The 23,939-nt window shown below is 38.9% G+C and overlaps 1 protein-coding gene across 1 annotated transcript; it reads left to right on the forward strand.

The window, feature by feature from the left end:
* The first annotated feature begins 2,621 nt into the window (after positions 1 to 2,621).
* On the forward strand, positions 2,622 to 21,260 carry tnfsf10l (TNF superfamily member 10, like). The gene is made up of 5 exons (XM_039651180.2): positions 2,622 to 2,967; positions 9,895 to 10,044; positions 17,077 to 17,113; positions 17,313 to 17,414; positions 20,440 to 21,260. Exons 1-5 carry the CDS (start codon positions 2,770 to 2,772, stop codon positions 20,892 to 20,894), a joined length of 942 nt encoding a protein of 313 aa, XP_039507114.1. The 5' UTR covers positions 2,622 to 2,769; the 3' UTR covers positions 20,895 to 21,260.
* Positions 21,261 to 23,939: the final 2,679 nt, after the last annotated feature.

Consider the following 23,939-nt stretch of genomic DNA (forward strand, 5'->3'; position numbering starts at 1 on the left):
AAATCCTGGAATGTTTTCATCAAAAACCTTAATTTCTTTTCGACTGAAGAAAGAAAGACATGGACATCTTGGATGACATAGGGGTGAGTAAATTATCAGCAAAAGTTTTTTTTTCTTTTAAAGTGAACTACTCCTTTAAGGGGGTTGAAAACAACACTAGACCACATTGGGCGAAAAAAAAAAAAACTTTTGCGAGTCTTTTATTTTATTACTCCTTATCTATTTACCAATGTAAATTTCAATTAGAAAGGCTGTTTTCTTAAAATTAGTATTTATTCTCATGCTGAGCCAGAAAATCTTCAGTTATAGCACATATACACCAAACTTTAGTTTTATTACTATTTATCTATATTATGAGGATTTTAAACATGGGAACCATGTTCATATATCCTTCCCCTAATTGATATAATATTTTATTCTTAAAAATATGGCACAAATATTTTTCTGTATTTATTTTCTAAATTTAAAAAAAAAATCTGACTTTAATATTTTTTAAAAATTAAACAAGTTTTGAAACTGTCTTATCCAATGTTGAGATTTATTTTCCGGGAAGGTAAATTGGTAATTAATTAGATACAGTACTTCCACATTTGCATACTTAACATTTCAGAAACCGTTGTAATACAAAACATTGTCATACTGTGATTTCATATAGCTGTTCTCCCTGTTGATTATTTGATAGACAAATCAGTATCAGACCATGAGTTGTTATCTCATATGTTCACCCGTTTTAGTGCACTTCCATCGTAGAGACCAGCGAGGATCCGTGGTTGAGGAGCGAGCATTGGTCTGGTTGGTTTCTCCAGCTGATTTGAAGAACCGGATGGCCGAGACATCTGTCTTCCATCTCCACTAGTACAGACAAACATGCAACTGCTCACACACGATGTTCAACTCCTGCTGTTTATGGCTGAAAAAGACAGAAAGACTGCAAATATATTTACAGTGTGCAGAGAGGCATGACGTTTCATTTCCCTTCAATTTTACTGTGGACCGTTTATCTCAAGACGACTGGACTTTTCAAGACAGGTGAAGAGTACATGTGATAAACTTAATTTATTTGACATACTCATAGCCTTTCATCTTCAGTTGTTTTAGTCAGATGTACATAATTTTAGGTCATCTTTCTGCCTTAATATTTATTTGACCTTTACACAAATAAGGCTCTGTGAAGTAAGTAAGGGCCATCAAACCAGATCCTCTGCATTTATTATCTTGACCTTCTCAGTCACACAAACAGCCCAAAAAACCCTCCATAAAATGAAATTTAGTGTTTTCATTATTATCCAATAACTTACATGATTGCATGTTTTAAGTGAGTTTTTGCAAGAACCACCATACAACACCAAAGATCTTAAAGGGATAGTTCACCCAAAAATGAAACTTCTGTCATAATTTACGCACCCTCAAGTTGTTGCACACCTGTAGGAGTTTCTTCTGCTGAGCCCAAAGATATTTTGAAGAACGATTGGAACCAAGCAGTTGTGGGACACCATTGACTTCCATAGTATTTTTTTTTTTTCTACTATGGATGTCAGTGGTGTCTCACAACTGTTTGGTTCCAATCGTTCGTCATATCTTCGTTTGTGCTCAGCTGAAGAAAGAAACTCCTACAGGTTGAAACTTGCAGGTTCGTAAATGATGATAGAATTTTAATTTTTGGGAGAACTATCCCTTTAAGAAAAACAATAAGTTTTTTAAGAAAATATCTAAAAACTTTTAAAGAATTTTCAAAAAATTGCACTTAATAACATTCTTACAAATTTATAAGAATGTTTTCATTCGTGGATCTGACCCCAGGTGTATCTTTAACTTTTTTTTTAAAGGACTATAAATAAAAATCAAATATAAAGCTTCCACATACCTTTCTGCAAAACAAAATCTTAAATCAGCCTTATGTTTTCCTGGTTTTAACTGGTCCCCAAACCTGGTCAAACTGGTCTTTTGGCTGTTTTAGAGGGGTTTTGGACACTTTAACTGGTCATCTAAAACTTGCTAAACCAGCTGGTTTAAACCAGTGGTTCTCAACCCAGGGTCCACTAGGGGGCCCCAGAAAACTTCCAAAGGGGCCAAAGATTATTTTCAATTATTTAAAGTAAAAGACAAAACAAGCATAAAATAATCTAAAACAACTACAAACAAGATACTTATTTAATTCACTCCTTCAGCAACTGTTTTATTTTTTCTTTGAAGGACCTGGATTCCTTTGACCTTGAACTTGGCCACCCACATTATGTGTGATTTACAGTCCAGGAAATCTCATGCAATCTTATAACAATCTTATGCATTTCATTATGCAACACTCTTAAATATTTCATCGGGATAAAAACATTTATTTAATTTAATACATTCATTTATTATTTAATCCTTATCCAGTAAATCATAAACAACTTGAAAAGTCACGGACGACACTAGCAATTTGAAGTAATATACAAAATAAAACATTGATTTATTAACGATATCTTCCGAATATGTATTTATTCATATTGCAGGATATCTTGTGAGGAAAAGGGTTAAGGAACTCATGAGGAATTGCGGTAATGTATCTCCAGATACTCGAGGCTCAACCCCTTAGCGTCTCACATACACACACTCACACACTACTCCTGCAACATTAGTGAGTGACTGACTGCATGAGAGTGTGTGGGACAGACTCTATACACTCCCACGGCCGCTCAGCGCCAACAATAAGGAGTTTATTCAACGTCCCGCTGCTGCTTTCTATTTGTTTGTCACTAACTTCGTATCTACTCACGTCTTAGGAATGCCATGGCTACTCAGAATAACCAGGATTACTTCAGGTCGGTCAGCAGCGAGTCCACCACATACATGATGGTTCCGGCGAACAGCCGTGGTCGAGACTCGCCGTCAAAGTTATGGATCGCAATGGTCGTGATCGTGGTGGTCGTGCTGCAAATAGCCTCGACCACAGGACTCTTTGTCTACTTAAACATGTCTTTATCGCAGGTAAGCGGTGTTATGGGGTTGCAATGATTTTTTTTTTTTTTTTTGTCGATATATATACCAGATGAACAGGCCGTGTCTTAAAACTTTGCGAGTTTTTTTTTTTGGGCATCACAGGCGCGTTCGCGAGGCGAACCTACTAGTGCACTGACTAGACAGCATGTTTACTCGTGTTAGTGCCCATTACTAGCCAAAATGCTGTCAAGGAGGTAGGCAGCTCACAAAGACTTTTACAGAAGAGAACTTTTACTAAGTTGCAGATCAGTAATGTGTCAGTGGATATTCCAAGATACACAAATAATGAAAAAAGGCATTAACTAGTCAAAGGAAGCAAAGCAGTAAATTGTGATCGGAAAATTGATAATTTAATTTGATCATTTCAGGCTTTGAATTCACAAATAATCAACACCATAATTCATATCAAACTGATTTCAGATGACATTTAATGTGTGCTTTTGGGTAATAAAAACATACAAATAAAACAATTATTATTATTACGTATTATCATCATCATAAAAAGAAATCAAAAATCAAAATGTTTGACTTGTCAGATTATTAAAAGTGTTCAATATTCAAAACTGCACATTAACAACAAAGACATGATTACCCAATCAAAATACTGAGACAAGGAAGTTGTGTACTTGTTTTGCAACATTGTATTGTGTTTCCATGCAATAGTTTCCATGCTTTACCGGCTAGCCTGGCTGTCAGCACAATAAATAGATAGTGTTAAGGAAATACACACAAAATTCTATGGGTTACACTTAATTTTACCATCCTGCTTCGCATGAACATACTTAAACTGACATACTAGGTACTAACCTGAACCTAAAACTTAACCCATGTTGTTACCCTACATTACCCAGTATTTTCATGGGTAAGTACACGCACTGTAAAATAAAGTCCAACCATTCTATGAATCAGAATCACATTGTTGAGATTATTGAATAAGTGTCATTTTGACAAGTGTACTCAACAATATGTAGTGCATATCTCTCATGCTCTGCCGTTTTGTGTTGCGTTTAGTAATACTCAGACCCAAAACCCAGGCTTAGCTAGGAATCTGTAAGCCCTGTTGAATATTAATAAACTTTGAACCCATAATAGGGTTATTTCAAAGTCAAATATGACCCAAAAAAATCTGTAGTTACCTAGGCTATAAAACTACCTTCCGATCAGCAAAGCCAGTAAAACGATAGCGCTCGGTGAGATAAGACTGATTGTTTCAAATAAACACTCTACCTCTGCGAGGAAAAAGAAAGTGAGGTTAATTCACGGTCACACTGCGAGATGGTAAACACAACAGAGAGGATATAGAGGCAGAAGCTCCCACGCAAGTCATCACCGTTAAAATTGCACAGAGTTCCGGGTGGCCTATTTATAAATAACTACGATTGACACAATCAGCTTAGATTAGGTGTGGGACTGAGCTGGAAGGTAGTGCCGGGGCATAGTACTGTCTGGTGCCTTCAGTTTCTCCCAGCCTCAATCTCCTTCTCCCTCAACCGACACGATAGGCCTACATGTAGTTCCAGACTGGCCCCTCAGCAACAACAACAGAAATTCATTGGAAAGCAATACCCTGCCTGCAAGCAAATGTTTGTCTCCTCTCAGGCTCCCCATGGTAAACCTCCTGTGACATTTTCCATTGCCAAGATCTACAACATCTCACTCTCTCACCCTCTTGGTTCCCCTCTCCTTCACGTTTGGTCTTTATTCTTATTCAATTTTCCTCTGTCTTTCCCTTTCGTACTCACTGTAATAGCATGCTTTTTATGTAGAACATATAATTACATCTAATTGTGGCTGCTTTTCTCTGATAATTCTTTGCGGATTCAAGTTACGTTATGTTTGCCAGGCCCGAAGAAGGCATGGATAGTTTCCAGTCTTACACACTCTGGTTCAGCCTTAAATACAAAACTGTGGTGAAAGCTCTGTGTAAGTGTCACATATAAATCAACTTTGAGCTATAAATTTGATAAATGTATACATTTCATCCTGCATCTAAATTCATTAGGTAGCACAGAGTAGCTTTTTATTTTTCATCTTTGCTAAGTAAATTAAACTAGGCCAAGCAATGATTCACTTCTCAGTATAAATCTTGCGTAACGCACAAGTCGCCGGCTTTTCTAATAAATCTGAGCAAGGGTTTGATATATCTACCGGCCTATTTCATGGGCCCCGCGTTATGATGAAGTTTCAGTCGTATATGAACAAAAAGCCTTAGGAAAATATTTTCAAGGATTAAACATCAACTTGGTGTTAGTGAAGGATTAAAGGTTTTTTCCCCCCATATTGACGGTCATCAATTCAACACAATGACAAGCTGAAAAGAAAAGAAAAAAGACCCGAGCTATTGAGTGCTGAAAATAAAGACACATATGCACTCTCTCTCTCTCTCTCTCTCTCTCTCTCTCTCTCTCTCTCTCTCTCACACACACAGCTGTTGCCTAATGAACATTCTTTAGCACTAACATAAATATCCTGTGCTCATCTTGGTGCACTAGCCAGATGGGATGCTCACAGTGTTGTCCTAAAAGACGAGTAAACACCTCCATTTTACCCCATTATCAGAGCCTGCAAGGACAAACAAAGCCCCGGTTTACACCAACAGGACGGTTAATAAACAATGCTACTCCCTCATTTAGCGCCATTAGCAGAGTAATGAAAACTTTGCGGACTGAATGTTCCAAAGACTTTTAGGGGCAATTTATGTCTTTATTTGACAATAATCAAATGTAACGGTCTTTTCTGGTGTGATTAGCCCCAAAAAGGAAGCTAAAACGTATTCAGTCCAGTAACTTGAGTTAAACTAAGTTCATAATTACTCCAATCTGTTTCTGTCATGTTTAATTTCTGTATTAATTACGTGCAGAGAAAAAACAAAAACAAATCCTGCTTCTCAGAAGCGCTTAGATATTCTAGCAGGACGAAACGTCTGGGGCCCCATTTGGTTCGGGAAAAGGTCCACTGACAGGCACGTAGTTAGTATTCTAGAAGTGAAACATTCAGTCAGACAGAGCAGAACGGGACAGCGATGGCCCGAGACTTCATAGAACACCCAGAGGGCTTTAAAAACGCATCACAATGGACTCTTAATAAGGCCTGTCTTCATTGGCCATTTACCAAAGATTTATGGGCCAATGAGAGGAGCCAAGACAAAGGTGATTATGAGAAAAAAGAATAGTTGCCCTTGGCAACTGGGGCTTTTGCCACACACAATGGCACGGGTCATTGTAAAGTTGAATGTTTGTATGTACAGGTGTGTGCTAGTAGAGAGCCGATGGCATGCTGAGAATGCCCTCTATCACTGACTTTAACTCATTGTTTGTGTCACATGCGCTAATTTTAGAGAAACCCGTCATTAAGAGGAAAGCACCTACTGAACTTGTTTGGATACTTTTCATTGTGTGAGTCTAAATAAAACTTAAACTTTTATCAAAGGGCTTCCCGTTCTGACCGTGACATGATTTGTTGCTTTCAGAGACTGGTCGACCCAAAGCCACAGCATTGCTTTCTATTGACTAGACAGGTTTTGACTTCTGTGTGGTCTTCTAGAGAAAGAGAACAATCTCCTCGGAGTTTGTTCTTTGCCAAATGCACAAATTGAATATTTGGCTGAAGTTTCCTTTGAAGACCTGCTTAGACAAACCTGTTGTCCTCGGGGTATTCATCCGAAGTTGCAGAGCTTCAGCCCTCGCAGATCATTTAGATCACTACCAACTTTCTGGCTGCGTTCCTTTCTTTGAGACCGCAGGGGAGAACTAGAAAAAACATACACATGGATCAGGGATAGACGAAAAAGGGAGAAGCGAGAGGAAGGGTTAGACGTTATAGTGAGATGCAGAGACAGAGAGCCCCTGGCATGGATTTAAGTTACACGCCTGGGTTCTTTTTTTAATCCCTTCCCAAAAAAGCAATGGATGTGGAGTGAAGCAGAAAGTCCAGTGGTGGCTTCTTTTCCCCAGCTACAGAAACCAGGGCTAACACTGAAGCATTGTTCCCCACTTCCTGCTGCCCTCACTGGGATCAGAAACCCTCCTGAGCGCCACTAGTCTCACTACCAATGACTCAATACCAACCAATTTTACCGTGTATTGAGCTGCATGGTTTTTGTGAGTAGGCCCATCTGTGAACGATTACGTATAGCAATACTGATGGAGTTCACATCTATCAGGGTGTAGCAGCATTGACCCAGAGTTGTTATATCTATTTGGTGTAACTCACAATGATAAATGATGAATTGCTGGCTCACACTAATCCACACCCTGGCCAGTACTTCAGATTCCAGGTCATTTGTAACTGACCCATTTCTTTGAGAGAAGTAGCAGGAAGAAGAAACTTCCAAGACGAGAAGTTGTTTACAGTTATTAATGCTTTGAACATGTACACGCAAGCAAGTTATGACACATCAGATAAACTGGGTTTCGTTATAAAAACCGTTTCTGTTTTCCAGGTAAAAGTAGATCAGATGGCAATAGCTCAGGTGGTAAATATTGCTATTGAGTACAAAGTGAACCCTAATTAGAACACTTTAACAGTAAGGCTCAATATTTGTTAAAACTGAGAATCATGAACTACAAATGAACAGTACTTTTACAGCATTTATTAATTTTAACATATAGGGCTCACTTATTTGATTTTTTTTTCTGCTGGTCTCACCATAAATGAATGATCCTCTTTTATTTTTTGCAAAACTTGTTTGAACTACCGTTCAAAAGTTTGGGGTTAGAAAGATGTTTAAAGAAAAAAAGAAAGAAAGGAAATGAATGCTTTTATTCAGCAAGACTGATTTCTTTAAATTAACAGTAAAGACTTTTTTACAATGTTTTAAAAATATATATTTCAAACAAATGCTGTTCTTTTTGGACGTTATATTCATCAAAGGACCCTGAAAAAAAAAAGACTTTGTTTTTAGCTGTGATAATAAAGGGTAATTTATACTTGTTCGTCGGACCTATGCCTTAGCTTCTACGCTGTAGTAGGCTACACATCTTTTTTCATTTATACTTTGTGTCGTTGTCTGCGTTGACGGGCAATTACACATGCAGAGGAAGTGGGATGGGTTTCGAACAGACCAATCACAGTGCTTACGGTCTGCGTAGAATTGACGCATTGTTACATGTTTTGAGAGGTGCACGTTAGGGAAGGCCTAGACACGTGAATTCGACGCAAAAATATATTTTGGGTTTAAGCATCAAAGCTTGAACTTCAAAGCAGCAAATGATTTCTGAAGGATCATGAAGATGATAATGGAGTAATGGCTGCTGAAAATTCGGCTTCGCTATCACAGGAGTAAACATTTTAAAGGAGCTGTATGTAAGATATGTATTTCAAATAATCATAAAATGGCCCTGATATGTCACTAGACATTAAGAAATCATGTTCATTTCAAATCTTATATCACTGACAACAGTAGTCCAGCCAGGATATTGATGTTGTCAAGTTGTGTTTTGTTCTGATGCTCCACCCTCCACTGATCTACCAATCACAGAGTCAGTAGTGTTGCGGCATTCGGGTTGCCAGCTCTGCTCTAGTTACCACAGCTGCCGATATAAACATGTTGGATTAAAAAAAAAATGGATCCTGCAGCATATCTTAAGTTATTTAAAATTGTGATAAAATTTCACAAAAATTTACATTTTTACCAAATTTTTAATTAGTAAAAATATCTTATCAAACTCAAATTTTTGAGTTAAGTTTTTTTTAGCAACATTAGGCTCACTAAACATTTTTTTCCTGTACAAAAAAAAAAGCAAACATGCAACATGAATCCAACACAATGCAAAACATTACTGGTATTTTTTTCTAGTTTTTAATTCTGATGCTTTAAAAACTACTCAAAAAAACCCCATCTACTGAATGTTAGCCACCTTGCCATCTAGGTCACAAATCAAAAGAATTATAAAATACTATGAATACATAACAGAAAACCAAATGTTTAAGTTCGCAAAAACAGATGCACGAGATAAATAAAAGTAAAAAAACTCTGGCCCAAAACTATTTCCCTTGCATCTTTATTGTTGACCCCTGATATATAGTCAGTAATATTTACAAATTGAACCATATATAGTACACCAAACGTCTTAATGTACTTTTCTGCTTACGCTGAAGTCATTTTAATGTGCGGATCCAGGACCAGCTCAAGCTTACCCATGAGACAAAACCGCGAACGGGTTGTCGATCAACACATATGTACAAGTCATGGCCTCAGTCCCGTAAGTGCTTCCAGGACTAGCCTCGTTTGTGCAGTTACACAAGAAATAGCAAAACTGACCTCAGATCAGTCTTGAGCCCTTCCTGTGAGGGCAGCCCTGCTCAACATGGGGGACCCTCATTACCTGTCTGACTCCCTTTGAAAACCGTAACGCGGCGAGAGTTAACGAAACACACCTTCTGCTGCCACGCTCCGCCGGCGACTGGAGAGTCATTAGGAGCTTTGGCGGACCGTGACTCAAGGCTTCGAAATTGCGCACAGAGATCCTTAACTGGAAACATATATTTCTTGGAGCGCCTCTGAGTTTCTGAAAAGGGACAGAAAGAGAGTGAAAATAAGAGCAAGGGTTTCAGTGCAAGGTCATTTGAAGCACCTCGTTATGTAGGACATACCTTTCCAGCTGGCTCAAGGTCTTTGAGCTGAACTTGTTGCCCATTGGCTTTCCATAGCAAGCCCCGTTGTAGATGTCCTCATCTACTTTCCAGGAAAGGGTCAAGAGGGATACTTGCCCTTGGTTTGATCTTCAGCCTACGCGTCGGCCTTGAGCAGATTGTTTCCTCATTGAGCATGCCTTCAGCCCCCTGTTTCCCAATTTGCTTCCTAAACCTAAGCGCTGTTCTCATCATTTCTAGGGATGACGTGTCATTCAAACCACATTTTATTTTGCAGATTAAGGGGTTGTGATTTGGTTCTAATTTTCATCCTTTTGGCAGGTTAAGAGTCAGGGGGTTACAGAAGAGCTGCGGTGCCTTGGCTTGCTCAACGCCCTGGATAAAGACCGGGACATTCCCGAAGACCTGGCCCAACTGTTTGGAGAGCCTTGCATCAAACTAGCTGAGGGTATCAAGTCCTATATTTCCAAGGTGAGTTTAAGTCTCTGATTTTACTTGTTGCACAACATTCTGCCTTCGTTTGTCTTGATATCTGTCTAGGCAAGCCATGTCTTAATAACAGCTATTAAAAACATCATCTGCCTTTTTAATGCATCAGCACAGTTGTTGTAGACAACAGTTGCAAGTAAAGTTCCTCACTGCGTGAAGCGACTTGCCATTACCATAAATGTGTCCTGGCAAGTGATTACAATCTCCTTAGGGAAGAAAACTGGATGGTTGAGTCATGGGAGAGTTTTTCAGGCATTTATGCTTGTATATGCAGCATTGTAGAGGGTGACTCACCCCCTTGTCCTGATCATGAACCAGTCTAGCAGTCAGAGCTCAGATTTGTAGGAAATGTCTTGGTTTTCCCCTGGCGTGGCTGGTTATCCCTTCAGTGTCCAGCTTTTTCCCTTCACAACCTTCCAGTGGTTTTTAGATTAATAAAACTGACATGTTTGATAGCCTAGGGCTTGGTTTTCGAAAGTCTCATTCTAAAGGTGTGATTGGAATTGCAAATCATCAAGTAAAGTCAAACACTTATTTACATTAAACACACTACCATTCAAAAGTTTGAGGTCAGTAAGATTTTTTTTTTAATGTTTTTGAAAAATGTATTTTATGTTCACCAAGGCTGCATTTATTTGATCAGAAATACAATAAAACAATTTATTTAAAATAAATTGTAATGTAATTTATTCTTGTGATGGTAAAGCTGAAATTTTCACCATCATTACCCATGTCTTCAGTGTCACATGATCCTTCAGAAATTATTCTAATATCATGATTTGATGCTCAAGAAATATTTCTCATTATGATCAAAATTGAAGATGGTTGTGCTATTTAATATTTTTGTGGAGACCAATTGTGTTTTCAAGCTCAAATTGATTTCAATCAATCAAAATCTTTCAATACAGAGTTCAAAAGATCAGCATTTATTTGAAAAATGCAAAATTACTTCTTTTGGTAAATTTATTAATTTAATTGATTACATATTAGTTTATTTAATAAAAAAAAAAAATCAAACTGACCCTAAACCTTTGAACGTTAGAATTATATGTTAAGGTAGATAATCAATAAATGGACAATATTAAAATGTCATACAATTTTGTCTAAATAAATTAAATTTGAAACATGCACAATTATATATTCATTATTATCCACCAATACAATAAATGTAATAATTTTTTATTTTATTTATATTTTAATTTTTATTTTAAATAAATAGTGCATCCCTACTTGATTTTATCCACCAGAGACTGAATATATAGCTATTTGGCTATTGGTGAACTGAACATTATTCAATAGCCCACATAGAATAAGGGAGATCAACAGAAAAGTAAAAGTCGTTGCAGAAGAGAAAGATTTGTTTTCTTTGGAACAACCCACACCAATGAATCATTAACGACTAAACCAGGAAACATTTGTTTAGGAAGAAAATAGGGTTAATTTTCACTTCACTATAGGCATTTTGCATTATGGTGTCAGAACTTCTAAATGCCATGTATTTTTTATATATGAATTTTCTGTGCCACCCATTTGTTTACCTCTCAGCTCTCTCAGCTCCGGGAATATGTTATCAGATTTTATGGAGCATGTCTACCCTGTCCTACACCCCCTCACTCCTGCCGCTATGCGCAACAGCCCGTGCGTACCGTCAAATCTTTCACTACTAATTGTGTGAGGCTGCAAACAATTTATTGGCACTCAGAGACAGAGGCATTTGCCTCTTAATTAAAAACACATGCGCCACTTCTGAGAGACGCAATTATGGTGCGCTAAAGAATTCCCTGATCATGCTAAGGGATCGGTCAGTGGAAAAAGTAAACAAATAACGTAGAGTTTTGCCAGAGCATATGGGGCAGATTGTATGCGAGTCCCAAAGTACATAAATAGAGAAAAAATAAAGTCTATGTTCACGCGTCAATATGAATAAGAGAGTGAGATTCAGATTTACATGAAGAAAGAAGGCATTTACACAAAGACAAAGAAACAGGCCGAACAAGCACACGCCAAGGCTTCGGGCTCTTTTCCAGCTTCATGTCAGCGCAGAGGTAAAGCACACAGAAAAAGAATGAGAGGATAAGCAGGATCGAGAGAGTGTTCGCAGCGAAGGCAGGGAATGAGTGAGCGAGGAGAGATGAAGGAAATGCATGTTTCTGAAGCGAAGACCGTCAGAATCCAGAGAATGCCAGAACACCTGGTAGTTATTATGGAGGACTCCAAAAAAAAAAAAAAGAAGCAAATAGAAAAGTCATACATCCTCCAGATTCTCGATTTTATCTGGACTCAGCACACAAGTGGCGTACAGACGTGAAGGATATGTAAACCATTGTTGCTCCTTGACTTACCATGGCCCTTGTTGGGCTTTGATAATACAGAACAACTGCACGGCTAACAAGAGTGGAACCCTGCAAGAGTTCGGTTCATTCACCAAACAGATGGAATCACTGCAGAAACCCTAACGTGAGTCAACAAATCAAAAGACACTACAACATCTCGGCCAGAATGGATGCGATCCAGCCCGGAAATGAGATCAGCATTCCAAGGAATATTATATCCTCAAACTACACCTGAACAGGAACCCCGCAGCAGCCACTTGAGTCCTCTCAATATCCCTAAATCCCTCCTCAGTTTCCTGCAAAGCTAAATGGGAGGTTTTGTCCCCGTTCCCCGCCGTTCTCAGATTCTCCTAATGACTCATTAGATGAGGAAGCATCTCGTCTTCGGGGCTGAGGCAGCGCTGCATCACCACCGGCGTCTCAAACAGATTTACGATGAAAGCAGTGATCATACTCGAGTCGGGGCATTCCGCCAGCCTCAGAACAAACACAAAGGCCTTCTCTGTCTGCCCTCTGACCTTTATCTTCTGCATGATCATAGCTCAAGGACTGTTTTCGATGATGTGGTCGGTTTTACTACATGCGGTTTTTCTGGAAGAATGTATTGTTTGTATCGTAAAACTACTATCTTGTGGACACGGAGTGGGTTTGGTAACAAGTGAACACGAGATCTGCTAGGGTGGAAAGAAAGGAAAAGAGAAAAGTTAATAAAGTAATAAAGGCCGGTCCAGTCGGTGCTCTCATGTTGCTCCGCATGAGTACACGATGGCTTGCCTCCTGCCAAATATGTGCTGAGCTCTCAAAGCTGGTATTAGTTAGAGTCGAATTTCAACGAGTGCTCCACAGCGACCTTCCATCTAATAGAGTGAGAGAGAGAAAAAGAAAGAGAGATTAAATCGGGTTTAAAGCCTCGGAAGTCTTCGAGCCCATTCTCCACACCAAAAGGGAGACTGAAGACAGCCTGTCACATCTTCAACAGCTCATTAAGTGTCACCGTGGCAGAGATCCCTGACGAGAGAGAGAGAGAAGGGAGAGGAAGACACAGGCACAAACAGAACTAACCCCGACTGCTGTTTTTAAAATTGCGCCAGCTATTTGTAAGACTTAAGACCTAAATGCAGGCATAAATTTCACACAAATCAAGCTCTCACTGATGTAATCCAGTCTGTCATATTACTGGCAGACCGATCGCATTACATACTCCCGGTCGGAAGATTTCATAAATATTTAGTTTAAACAAAGGGTTGCATTTGATTTAAGTGCAAGAGTCCAATGAGCACATTTTAAGTGGTTGTAACATAGTTCTCATTTATGCTAAGCTGTACCTTACGCACAGCTGGAGCAAACCGGCCCCAGGTGAATAGATACAGACTTCTACAGAGGGGGTAGGGAAAAAAAAAAAAAAAGAGAGATTAATTCTCACAGGGCTTAAGGTCAAATCCAGGAGACTGTTGTGCTCTAGTGGAACGGTTGGTCTCTGGTGAAGGGGGCCGGGGGACAGAGGAATGGGGCCGACCTCAGACGGCAGCCAAGAATGGCAGGAAACAACTTGTAAGCATATACACACACCCCATTCATTCAAAGGCCCATAACAGGCGTGCACTGATTTTATCCAGCAGAGAATGTGTGTACACTATGTGTTTGTGTCTCAGTTCCGTGGGTTTTTAGCCTTTTACCTGAGTCACGCTCTGGGATTTATTGTTATACGCCTCAAAGAAAGCAACAGTTATTTATTAATAATCCTCCTGGAGGAGGGGAACTCGCTGTGCTTCAGTATCTCAAATGTAGAGCAATCTCTGGCACTGGTGGCCAGATAAAAGTATTGGATTGCCGTCTCCACTAAACTTAGCCGGAGAGAACGCTAATGGCTTTCTTCGCACGCTGTGTGCATGCACTCACCCCGCTTCCTGCTATGAATGGAGGAAAAATCTTCCTCGGCTGCACGCCTTTTCTGGCACACGGGTGTAGGGGCCAAAGGTTTAACTCTGGGTGTGTTTATTGTTATTGTTGAGGGCTTTGTATGGGTCTCCACCTTCTGAACTCTGTTGTGTTTTCCAGAAAACAGATTGCGTGCACACTCTAACTAGGCCTTACTGATAAATGCTTGTGTGAAGGATTCCTTCTGGAATATCGGTCATAAATGGGAACCATTCCAAAAGGAACATAATGGGATCCAACTAACAATTCCATAAGATCTTCCTGGATAAACCAGGAGTTTTCGATTCTTAATTGATTCTTACAGTCCTATATTATATTGTCTAGAACCTGACTTGGAAGCTTCCTTGCAATCTATCTATCTATATAGTGTATCTATATACTGTATCTATATATTTCTTATCTATCCATCTATATATCCTTCCATCCATCTAAATTATCCATCCAACCATCCATCCACCTAGCTATCATGTCCTAGCAACCACCCACAACACCCTAGCAAATGCATAGCAACCACCCAGATCACCCTAGCAACTGCATAGCAACACCCTAGTAACCACCCAGACATTTCTAGCATTCATCTATCTTTCTTCAATATCCCAGCATCCACTCCAAACACCATAGTAACCATTTTGCAGTATCCTAGCAACAGTCCAGAACAACATCATAGCAACCCTCTAGCAACCACCCAGAACAAATAGCCTATCCATTTATCCATCTATCCTTCCATCTATATCATCCATCCATCCACCTAGCTATCATGTCCTAGCAACCACCCACAACACCCTAGCAAATGCATAGCAACCACCCAGATGACACTAGCAACTGCAAATCAACACCCTAGTAACCACCAAGACATTTCTAGCATTCATCCATCTTTCTTCAATATCCCAGCACCTACCCCAAACACCATAGTAACCATTTTGCAGTATCCTAGCAACAGTCCAGAACCACATCATAGCAACCCTCTAGTAAAAACCCAGAACACCCTAGCAATTGCATAGCCTATCCATCTATCTATCCATCCATCCATCCATCCATCCATCTATATAGCAACCACCCAGATGACGCTAGCAACTGCATAGCAACACCATAGTAACCACCCAGACATTTCTAGCATTCATCCATCTTTCTTCAATATCCCAGCGTCTACCCCAAACACCATAGCAACCATTTTGCAGTATCCTAGCAACAGTCCAGAACAACATCATAGCAACCCTCTAGCAACCACCCATCCATCCATCTATCTATCTGTCCATCTAAAAATGCATTTAAATAAATGCAGGAAAGAAGATAATAATTTTGGACAAGGATAAGAAGACAATTGAAATGATTTCTATGAATCTATCTTGTTCTCTTTTTCATTCTCTCTCTCTCTCTGATATGCAGCATGTACACAAACATGCCAAAACATGCCTTTATCTGCTGCAAGATGTGGAATTGATTTCCGGACCATTTACTGCACCACAAATTAAAGTGAAAAAGTGAAAGCTTTGGTCAGAAACCATCGCTGTTGTGGTCTGGGTGAGATTATGTCACGTTATAAAGCCTGCAGGCGCTCGTCTGTTTGATGAATGGAGAGGAGAAAAGAGAGAGAGAGAGCGCCAAGAACAACAGAGACTCCATCACACACTCACGCTTGAGTTGATGATGCCAGACAGAGAGGGACTGGGGAGGAGAGAGAGAAAGAGAAGGGAGGAGAGCGAATAAATTATTATTCCTTAAGAAAAAAAAAACATCTTGTTTTATCAAACACAGTTATTTCGAAAAGCTTAAATTAAAGTGTTTGTTTAAAGAGCCATTCATATTTTAGCTTAGACAGTGCACAGCAACAGAACACAACATAATGTACTGCGAAATACGGAAAGGCAAAACACTATAAATTTTATAGACTAAAATAGATTGTAAAACTTACATGCCAAACTTTATATTTATCTTAACTCTGGCATTTAACCTTTATCCAAGAGGGATTCAAGAAAGTGGAAAGAAAATGTTGAGTTGGGTTAATGTTTGGCTTTTTTTAAAATCTGAACAGCTTTATGGCTAAAATGGAACTGATTTTTTTTTTCACCACTTCCTTGATGACATTTTTGAGTTGGATTAATGTTTGGCTTTTTTTAAAATCTGAACAGCTTTATGGCTAATATGGAACTGATTCTCTTTTCCTTGATGACATTTTTTTTTTTTTTTTTTTTTTTGCTGAATGAAATTAATACAGTGATTCAAACACTGACTACATTTTTAACAAATCATCAAGAGTTTTCAATTTGTTTAATTTAGTTCAATTAGGTGAGCTGAGGCTGGCCCGAGGCAGTGGAAATGAGCCAGTAATCAGGGTGTTTTCAGTTCAAGACCTAGTCAATGGAACAAATGATCTGGATACTGGGGTTTGACTGGTTGAAATATGGCCTTCACGGACTACTGAAACACTAACTGACCTCACAAACTATTCTTAGTCGTCTCGTACACCGGCTGACTTTCCAGCTCAACACATCCTTAGAAACTGCCGTCTTCAAAGGATGAAAGATAAATAGGACATTTTACAGTAGAATTGTTTCTGTTTTATAACTTGAGGTACATTTTATCTGCCTGTGAGACAAGAAACCAAAAGAAGGAAAGACAAGATTATAAAACTGAATCATCCAGTTTCACATTCCTGTTGACAATGCAGAAATTGTGAAGTCATCATGTTTTAGCTCACTCAGTTGCCTGTTCTAATGAAATGTGTGGTTTGTTTCTATCACAGGTTACAGACAGCATCATCTCCAAACAGGCTTTACATGGTGAGTATTTTATCAGTCATCATTTCTTAACAATTGGTCACAATAAATAATGCACCAGGAATAATGACACAAAAATAGACAATAACAAAATGCAATCCAGTTCAAAGAACAGGTTAAAATCTCTTGCGCAACACCGATGGCTTCATATTTTATGATGTATTTGAATGTGCTGACTGTCTACTGTCTGACTCTTTCTCAGAAGCAAGAGCCATGCCCCATTCATATAACACATCAGGGTCAAAGTTCATGACCACAGTGACACAGAGGCCATCAGCCCACCTGACCCTTGGCAGCCTACCAGGTGAGTTTACTGTATATGTAAACTAAATCATACATTTAAATATTACATTTAGTCTATAAAACTAATTTAATTTAACTTAAAGGAGTAGTACACGTTAAAAAAAACTTTTGCTGATAATTTACATTCAAGATGTCCATGTCATTCTTTCTTCAGTCGAAAAGAAATTTCGAAATTTTTGATGAAAACATTCCAGGATTTTTCTCCATATAATGCACTTTACTGGGAACCAAATGTTTCAAAGTCCAAAAGACAGTTTCAGTGCAAACTGCAAACTGTTCGGGTCTTATGAAGTGAAACGATTGCGAACTCGTTTATCAAAATGAACGAATCTTGTTTCGTGTCATTCAACGAATGAAATGAACGAATTGATTCGGGAAAAGATTTGTTCATTTTGATGAACGAGTTTGAACAGGAGAGTCACGAACGCGCATTACGGAACAGAGCAAGGCGAGGATTTGACCTTATAAAACTTAAACTTTCTTTTTTAAATGACTGATCGTTTCGCTTGATAAGACCCTTATTTCATCGTCTTGAATCGTTTAAAGCCCTTTGAACATTTTGTAGTTTGCACTGAAAGTGTCTTTTGGACCTTGAACCGTATGGTTCCAATTGAAGTCCATTATATGGAAAAAAATCCTGGAATGTTTTCATCAAAAACCTTAATTTCTTTTCGACTGAAAAAAGAATGACATGGATATCTTGGATGACATGATTATCAGCAAAAACGTTTTTTTTTTTTTAAAGTGAACTACTCCTTTAAGCATTTAACCATAAAGCTTTAGATCAAGAAGTCTATAAGCTCTCATGGTATCACATTTTATGTTTGTTGTGTTCAGAACAGCTCAAAAGTCTGTTAGTGTGTGCTCTTCATGTACATGACCCATCCAATGCCTTTAAAAAGCCTGGCAAACAGCTGCTAAGAAGAAATTGATTATAAAACAGCCTGAAATTGTTTAGTTATTTATAAAAATATCACTAAACATCCCAAAATCTCATCTGTTCCTTTGAAGTTCATGCTACTCGGATCAAAGTCCTATTTAGTGCATGCATGCCAGGAAAAAACATTTATTCAAAGATTTATTCAGTCACGCATCTCAGAAGGAAATGAAACCGAGACAAACCAGCTTTGTTTTTGGAGCACGAGTCATGAGTCTGATCATTAAACTGCAAGGTCTTCTCTTTTTTTTTTTTTTTTTTTTTTTTACACAGCATGCATTATTCACAAACCTGTCTGCTTGATGATGAATCACGTACAAAGAAAGTCTGCTTGATGATGAATTACGTACAGGCACTACGAAAATTGCACATGCCAGTATCTTCAAAACGCCAAAATTGTTAAATCACTTGAGAACATCTATATTAACCGCCGTAGTGGGCTTTCCTACACATCTGTACTTCATATGTGTTTTTCTTTATCACTTTTGTCAGAAGAACGGCCCTTTAAGAACTTTTCGAAGCAGTAAATCAAAGAGCAGGGCTAGCGTTATTGATCTTCTTTGAGGAATGTGGCTCATTGTGTTTGAGGAACACGCCGCCTGCTCCTCCATGTCCTCTATACCTCCCTTCCTCCCCAGGTTCTTTCTCTCTGTTCTTCGATTTTTCACTCCGTCCGTGACTTCCTCTCCTGTGCAGCCATACTTTCCTGTTCTGATCTCCCCTGTACTCTTAAGACAATCCACCAATCTTTCTTTCCTCCCTTTTACCTTCTGGATTATGTGCATTGCCTTAATCAGAACCTGCTCCTTGTTTTGTAACATTTATTCTTATTTTGTATTCTTATTTATTCTTATTTCACTACTGAATTTTTGGGAGGGTTGTTTTTTTTATTATTTGCTTTAACACATGATTTATAGTATATTTAATTGTGTGTGTGCTTATGTCCCCTATTTTAACATTGAGATTAAATTTATGTGACCCCCAAACATAATCTTTATAAAAAATTATATTTCCTCGCCATTGACAGAATTTTCTGTCATTCATGAGACAGTGCTTCCTCACCATTGACAGCAATTGTCAGAAAGAAAAGCGATAAAAGCATTACTTTTGGACGGCTTTTTGTTCAAATGTTTCCGTTTTTATGAAACTTACCCACATTCAAGTTTTTATGAAACTTACACGCTTCAATCATCTCTCCTTGGCCTGTTAAATTGAAAATGTATGTTTTACAATTTGCAGTATGACGTTATTGCTAAATTATGGCTCATCATAGACTAGCTAATCTGACATTGTAATTATAAGGTAGATTATAAGGCAATGTAGGGACTAATTATTATTTTATTTATCAGAACTTTAATATATTTTGATGTTCCTCTGTTCTGTTGTGACAATAAAAGAAACAAGTTTCTTTTTAAAATGCTTTAACATATTATTTCACTTAAAACTCATAATAAATAACTACAAATAACTATGTTAGGGAAATCTGTTAATGTTTTGTTGCGCGTTTCTGAAAAAAAATAAATAAAATAAAAAATATCGGCCGATATATCGGAATATTTATTTGTATCGGCCTTCAAAATCCTTCATCGGTCGGGCTCTAATATATATATATATATATATATATATATATATATATTTTTTTTTTTTAAAGCTATGTTCTTTTTTTATATATTGCATGTTCAGATATTCATACAACAAAATATTCTGGAGGCCATTAAAATTACCCCACCACCCTCCATACCCTTTTGATTCATTCAGTGTTATTATAATTGTATAGAGATAAAATTAAAGTATTTAAATTTTGAATGAGCTGTAAGTTTTCATTTAAATTTTAGTCAAACTTTATGTGCTTGTTATGAACATTAAAAAGTTTCACTCAAAAATACATACATATACTTATATATAAATATATTAGTAATAAAACAGTTTGTGAATGCTGTTTCGTGCTAAAAGCTCCAAAAGGTGTTTTCTAGTGATCCTTTAGACCTTGATTAGCTGGTTCTTACATGTTTAATCAGGGTTGGAGCTAAAGTTCGACAGTTTGACTCCCCTGTGCTAACCGAAAGTCCGTCTCCTGCCTTTTTTTCAGGTGGTGCTCAGTACTCCACCCCTCAAGCAGACCTGCACCAGTCCTGCCGCCATCCTGTACGTTCCTGGGCCAACCAGAGCTTCGGCGCTCATCTGCACAACATGACGCTGGCCAACGGGCGCCTTCGCGTACCCCAGGATGGCCGCTACTACCTGTACTCCCAAGTGTACTTCCGCTACCCCTCTCCCAGCGAGGGGGAACAAAACAGCGTGAGCCACCAGCTGGTCCAGTGCATCTATAAGAAAACCTCCTACCTGAGGCCGATTCAGCTTCTGAAGGGAGTGGGGACCAAATGTTGGGCTCCAGACGCAGAATACGCCCTTCACTCAGTGTACCAGGGCGGCCTGTTTGAGTTGCGAGCGGGAGACGAGGTCTTCGTGTCGGTCTCGTCTCCTACGATGGTGTACGGCGAGGACTCTTCTAGCTATTTCGGAGCTTTCCGTCTGGATCTATAAGAGCACGTCAGAGGAACTGGATCGGGACGACATTACCCGCCGGGTGGAGCGTTTCGGAGCTGCGACCCAAAGAGAAAAGACTCATTTTAATCGTTCAAATTTCCTTTCTTTGAGACTTTGAATATGTGAAGGATGCATGAATGAGAGACATTTCGGACAAGGTTATTTCTTTTATAGACAGAGGAATGTATGTATATTTCTACAAATCACATCAAAGATGTGAATCTTTGAAACGGTAGCAAAACAATGAACGAACAGGAGAGACAAAAACTCACAAAGTGAATCTGTGCCAACGGTGTGTAAACGCTTTGATGCGTCAACTCCGCTCGCTCTCGTCCGCTGGAGGGGAATATTTTTTGTGTACGGCGGATTTTTTAAAAACAGAGATATGAGAAGAGAATGATGACAGTGGGAATGTGGAGGAAAGAAAGATGAGAAGGGGAAGTATGTAGCTCTACCAGCCTCAAAGGAGCATCCTGGCAGGTTGCAGTAGTGTGGAATTCTCCCCGTCCTGTCGGACCAGCGGAGCAGCATGCCCGGACAAGAAAAGGACCTAAAAAAAGTTCACACGCACACATAAACACAGAGGAATTCAGCTTGTTATATAGACTGCATTTGAAAACACTTGTACTCCTCAGAGTATTTATGGCTTCCAAACATGCAAAACACAGCGATAAGATAAAAACACATTCGTTCAGCCTCAGACGCAAATCACTTTTACAGGTCTCCCTCTGCTGTCTGGTCCAGGGTGCAGGAGGAAGTACTGTCAGGGAGAGACACGTGCTCCCCTGCTCACGTGGTCACGGCCACACGAAAAGTAAAATAAACACTACGATACACGGTTTGTTGAAATATCGCGCCCATTTAATGCTTTGTTTTTTTTCTAGTGCTGCACACATAAAAAAAAAAAAAAAAAACACACCCTACGTGCCCAGAAAAACACTTTTCTGATATGTGGCGCTTCATACTTGTGCATCCTTACTTTTCTTTATGTGGTTGGTTGGTTCAACCTGTGTATATATTGTATTTAATTCAGAATCATGAGGTTTGGAATTGAATGTATGAGCGTTGTGATGTCGCATGAAAATCCCACAAAATGAGGCCCCCGCGGTAAACGTAAAAGCCGTGGCGCTCTCAAAACGAAACGGCGCTGTGAATCTTGATTTTTTTCGGAGGAAAAAGTGTTTGTTTTTTTTAAAGAGGAGTGGGTGGGGGTGATTACTTTCCACTGTAAATGATCAAGTGCTGTCACAATGGTGTTTCTGAGAGCGAGCACAAACACTCGCTTGGGTTTCATTCTAAACCACGAGTGTGTTTTCTTCTCTCTGGACTTTTCCCCAGTTTTTACTGATAAAGTCAGTGAGGAAAAGGGCCCCTGCCAAGACAGTGCCTTAAATCACATTATACAGCGAGAGCGATCGAGCCAAGACTCTTTGTGGCATTTAGCTATGGACATAACGCTAGTTAGACTACACATTACAAAACTTTACTGACTCTTATCAGCAATTTGTCTGGATAAAGAAACTCGGACTTTGATTTAAATCCAAAGATGGAGAACAAATTGCCGGAAGTGCATTTCTTTTGGCTGGTATAATGTGCCGCAATGCCAAAATGTCCCCAATCCCCATACAGGGTGCATTTTTAGGTCTAGGGAATGTGACGTCAGATACCACTAGGTTTTGTATGTGTAAAAGTGCCTTTAGGTTGTCGTTATGCACTGATCTGAGAACACTTTCAATTTAAACACTATCACGTTAAGGGAGGTACAAAGCGTTTTAGATCAGTGTTGAAGTCATACATGACCTCATCGATGCTTAGAACCCATCATTAACCACATCATCTCGCAGCCCAGTGAGCCCTAATGAAAAATTGTCATCATTTACTCTCATGTCCTCCCAAACCAATATGACGAAGATGAATTGTAGATTTGTTTTTTTGTCCAAACAATGAAAGTCAGTAGGATAATGAACAACATCAAACTGAAATGTTTGGAAAAAAGCATTCTTTAAAATGTCTTTTGTGTTCTGCAGAAGAAAGAAAGTCAGTCATACAGGTTTGGAACAAATTGAAAGGAAAGTAAATGAAAGAATTTAGATTTTTGGGTGAACATTCCCCAATGGAACCTGGATAATCCCACTAATTCGCACTAACTGAGCTTATTATCCCAGTCAATCTGCTCCGGCCCGTCCAGGGTCATGTTTGAGTGTGCACATGTGTAAACAAGTCGAAATATGTAACTATCTGTACAACATGGAGGTCATAGTGGGGTGAGGGGTGGCCAAGAAAAAGAAATATGGCTGAATTCCATCGGATCTAGACGGATTACTGCAGGACTTGCCCTCTGAACCACGAAGAACCACAATGTGAACACAGAAGACTAATGTACGTTAGGTGCGTATATACGCGAGTGTATTTTTTTAATGAATTGCTTGACTGGTTTCGAAAACAGTGGATATGATAGTTTGCATGCTATAAATCTCACGGAGTTCTGTGGATACTTTATGGGACTGCTGTGAAAAACTTAAGGGGGGAAGAACACCGTGAAATCCAGTGAGCAACATGAACTGTCAGTTAAAAACAAAAAGACTATTGTGTTTCCTTTTCCAGCGAGAGGTTTTTTTTTTTTTCTTGGGATTGTTAAATTCTCTGACCACCGATCTGTGGACTGTTTTCCATTTAAAGAAAGCAGTTATGCACTGTTTACCAATGTTGCGTCTCCATATTGGTAAGAATGTACTGATATCTCTCACACTCTCCATCTTTATTGTATCATTTTACAATGTCTTATCTGTGTTGTAAAAACAGAAGTTCAAGGTGTCATTTTCAACAATTAAAGTGCCTTTTTGAATCATGAGTCACAGTTTGATAATCTCTTTAGTTTGTGCTTTTTGCCCATACTCATGACTTCCAGCAGGAATTCTACACCATTTGTTTTCTTTTGCCAAACTTGCACAAAATACTACAACCACCCACACACCCAGGACACACATGGTTCTCCCACACAAAAGATGATTTCACGCACACAATGTTTGTTTTTCTATCATG

Source organism: Pimephales promelas, chromosome 1 (genome assembly GCF_988280905.1).
Source record: "Pimephales promelas chromosome 1, fPimPro1.hap1.1, whole genome shotgun sequence".
Taxonomy (NCBI): Eukaryota; Metazoa; Chordata; class Actinopteri; order Cypriniformes; family Leuciscidae; genus Pimephales; species Pimephales promelas.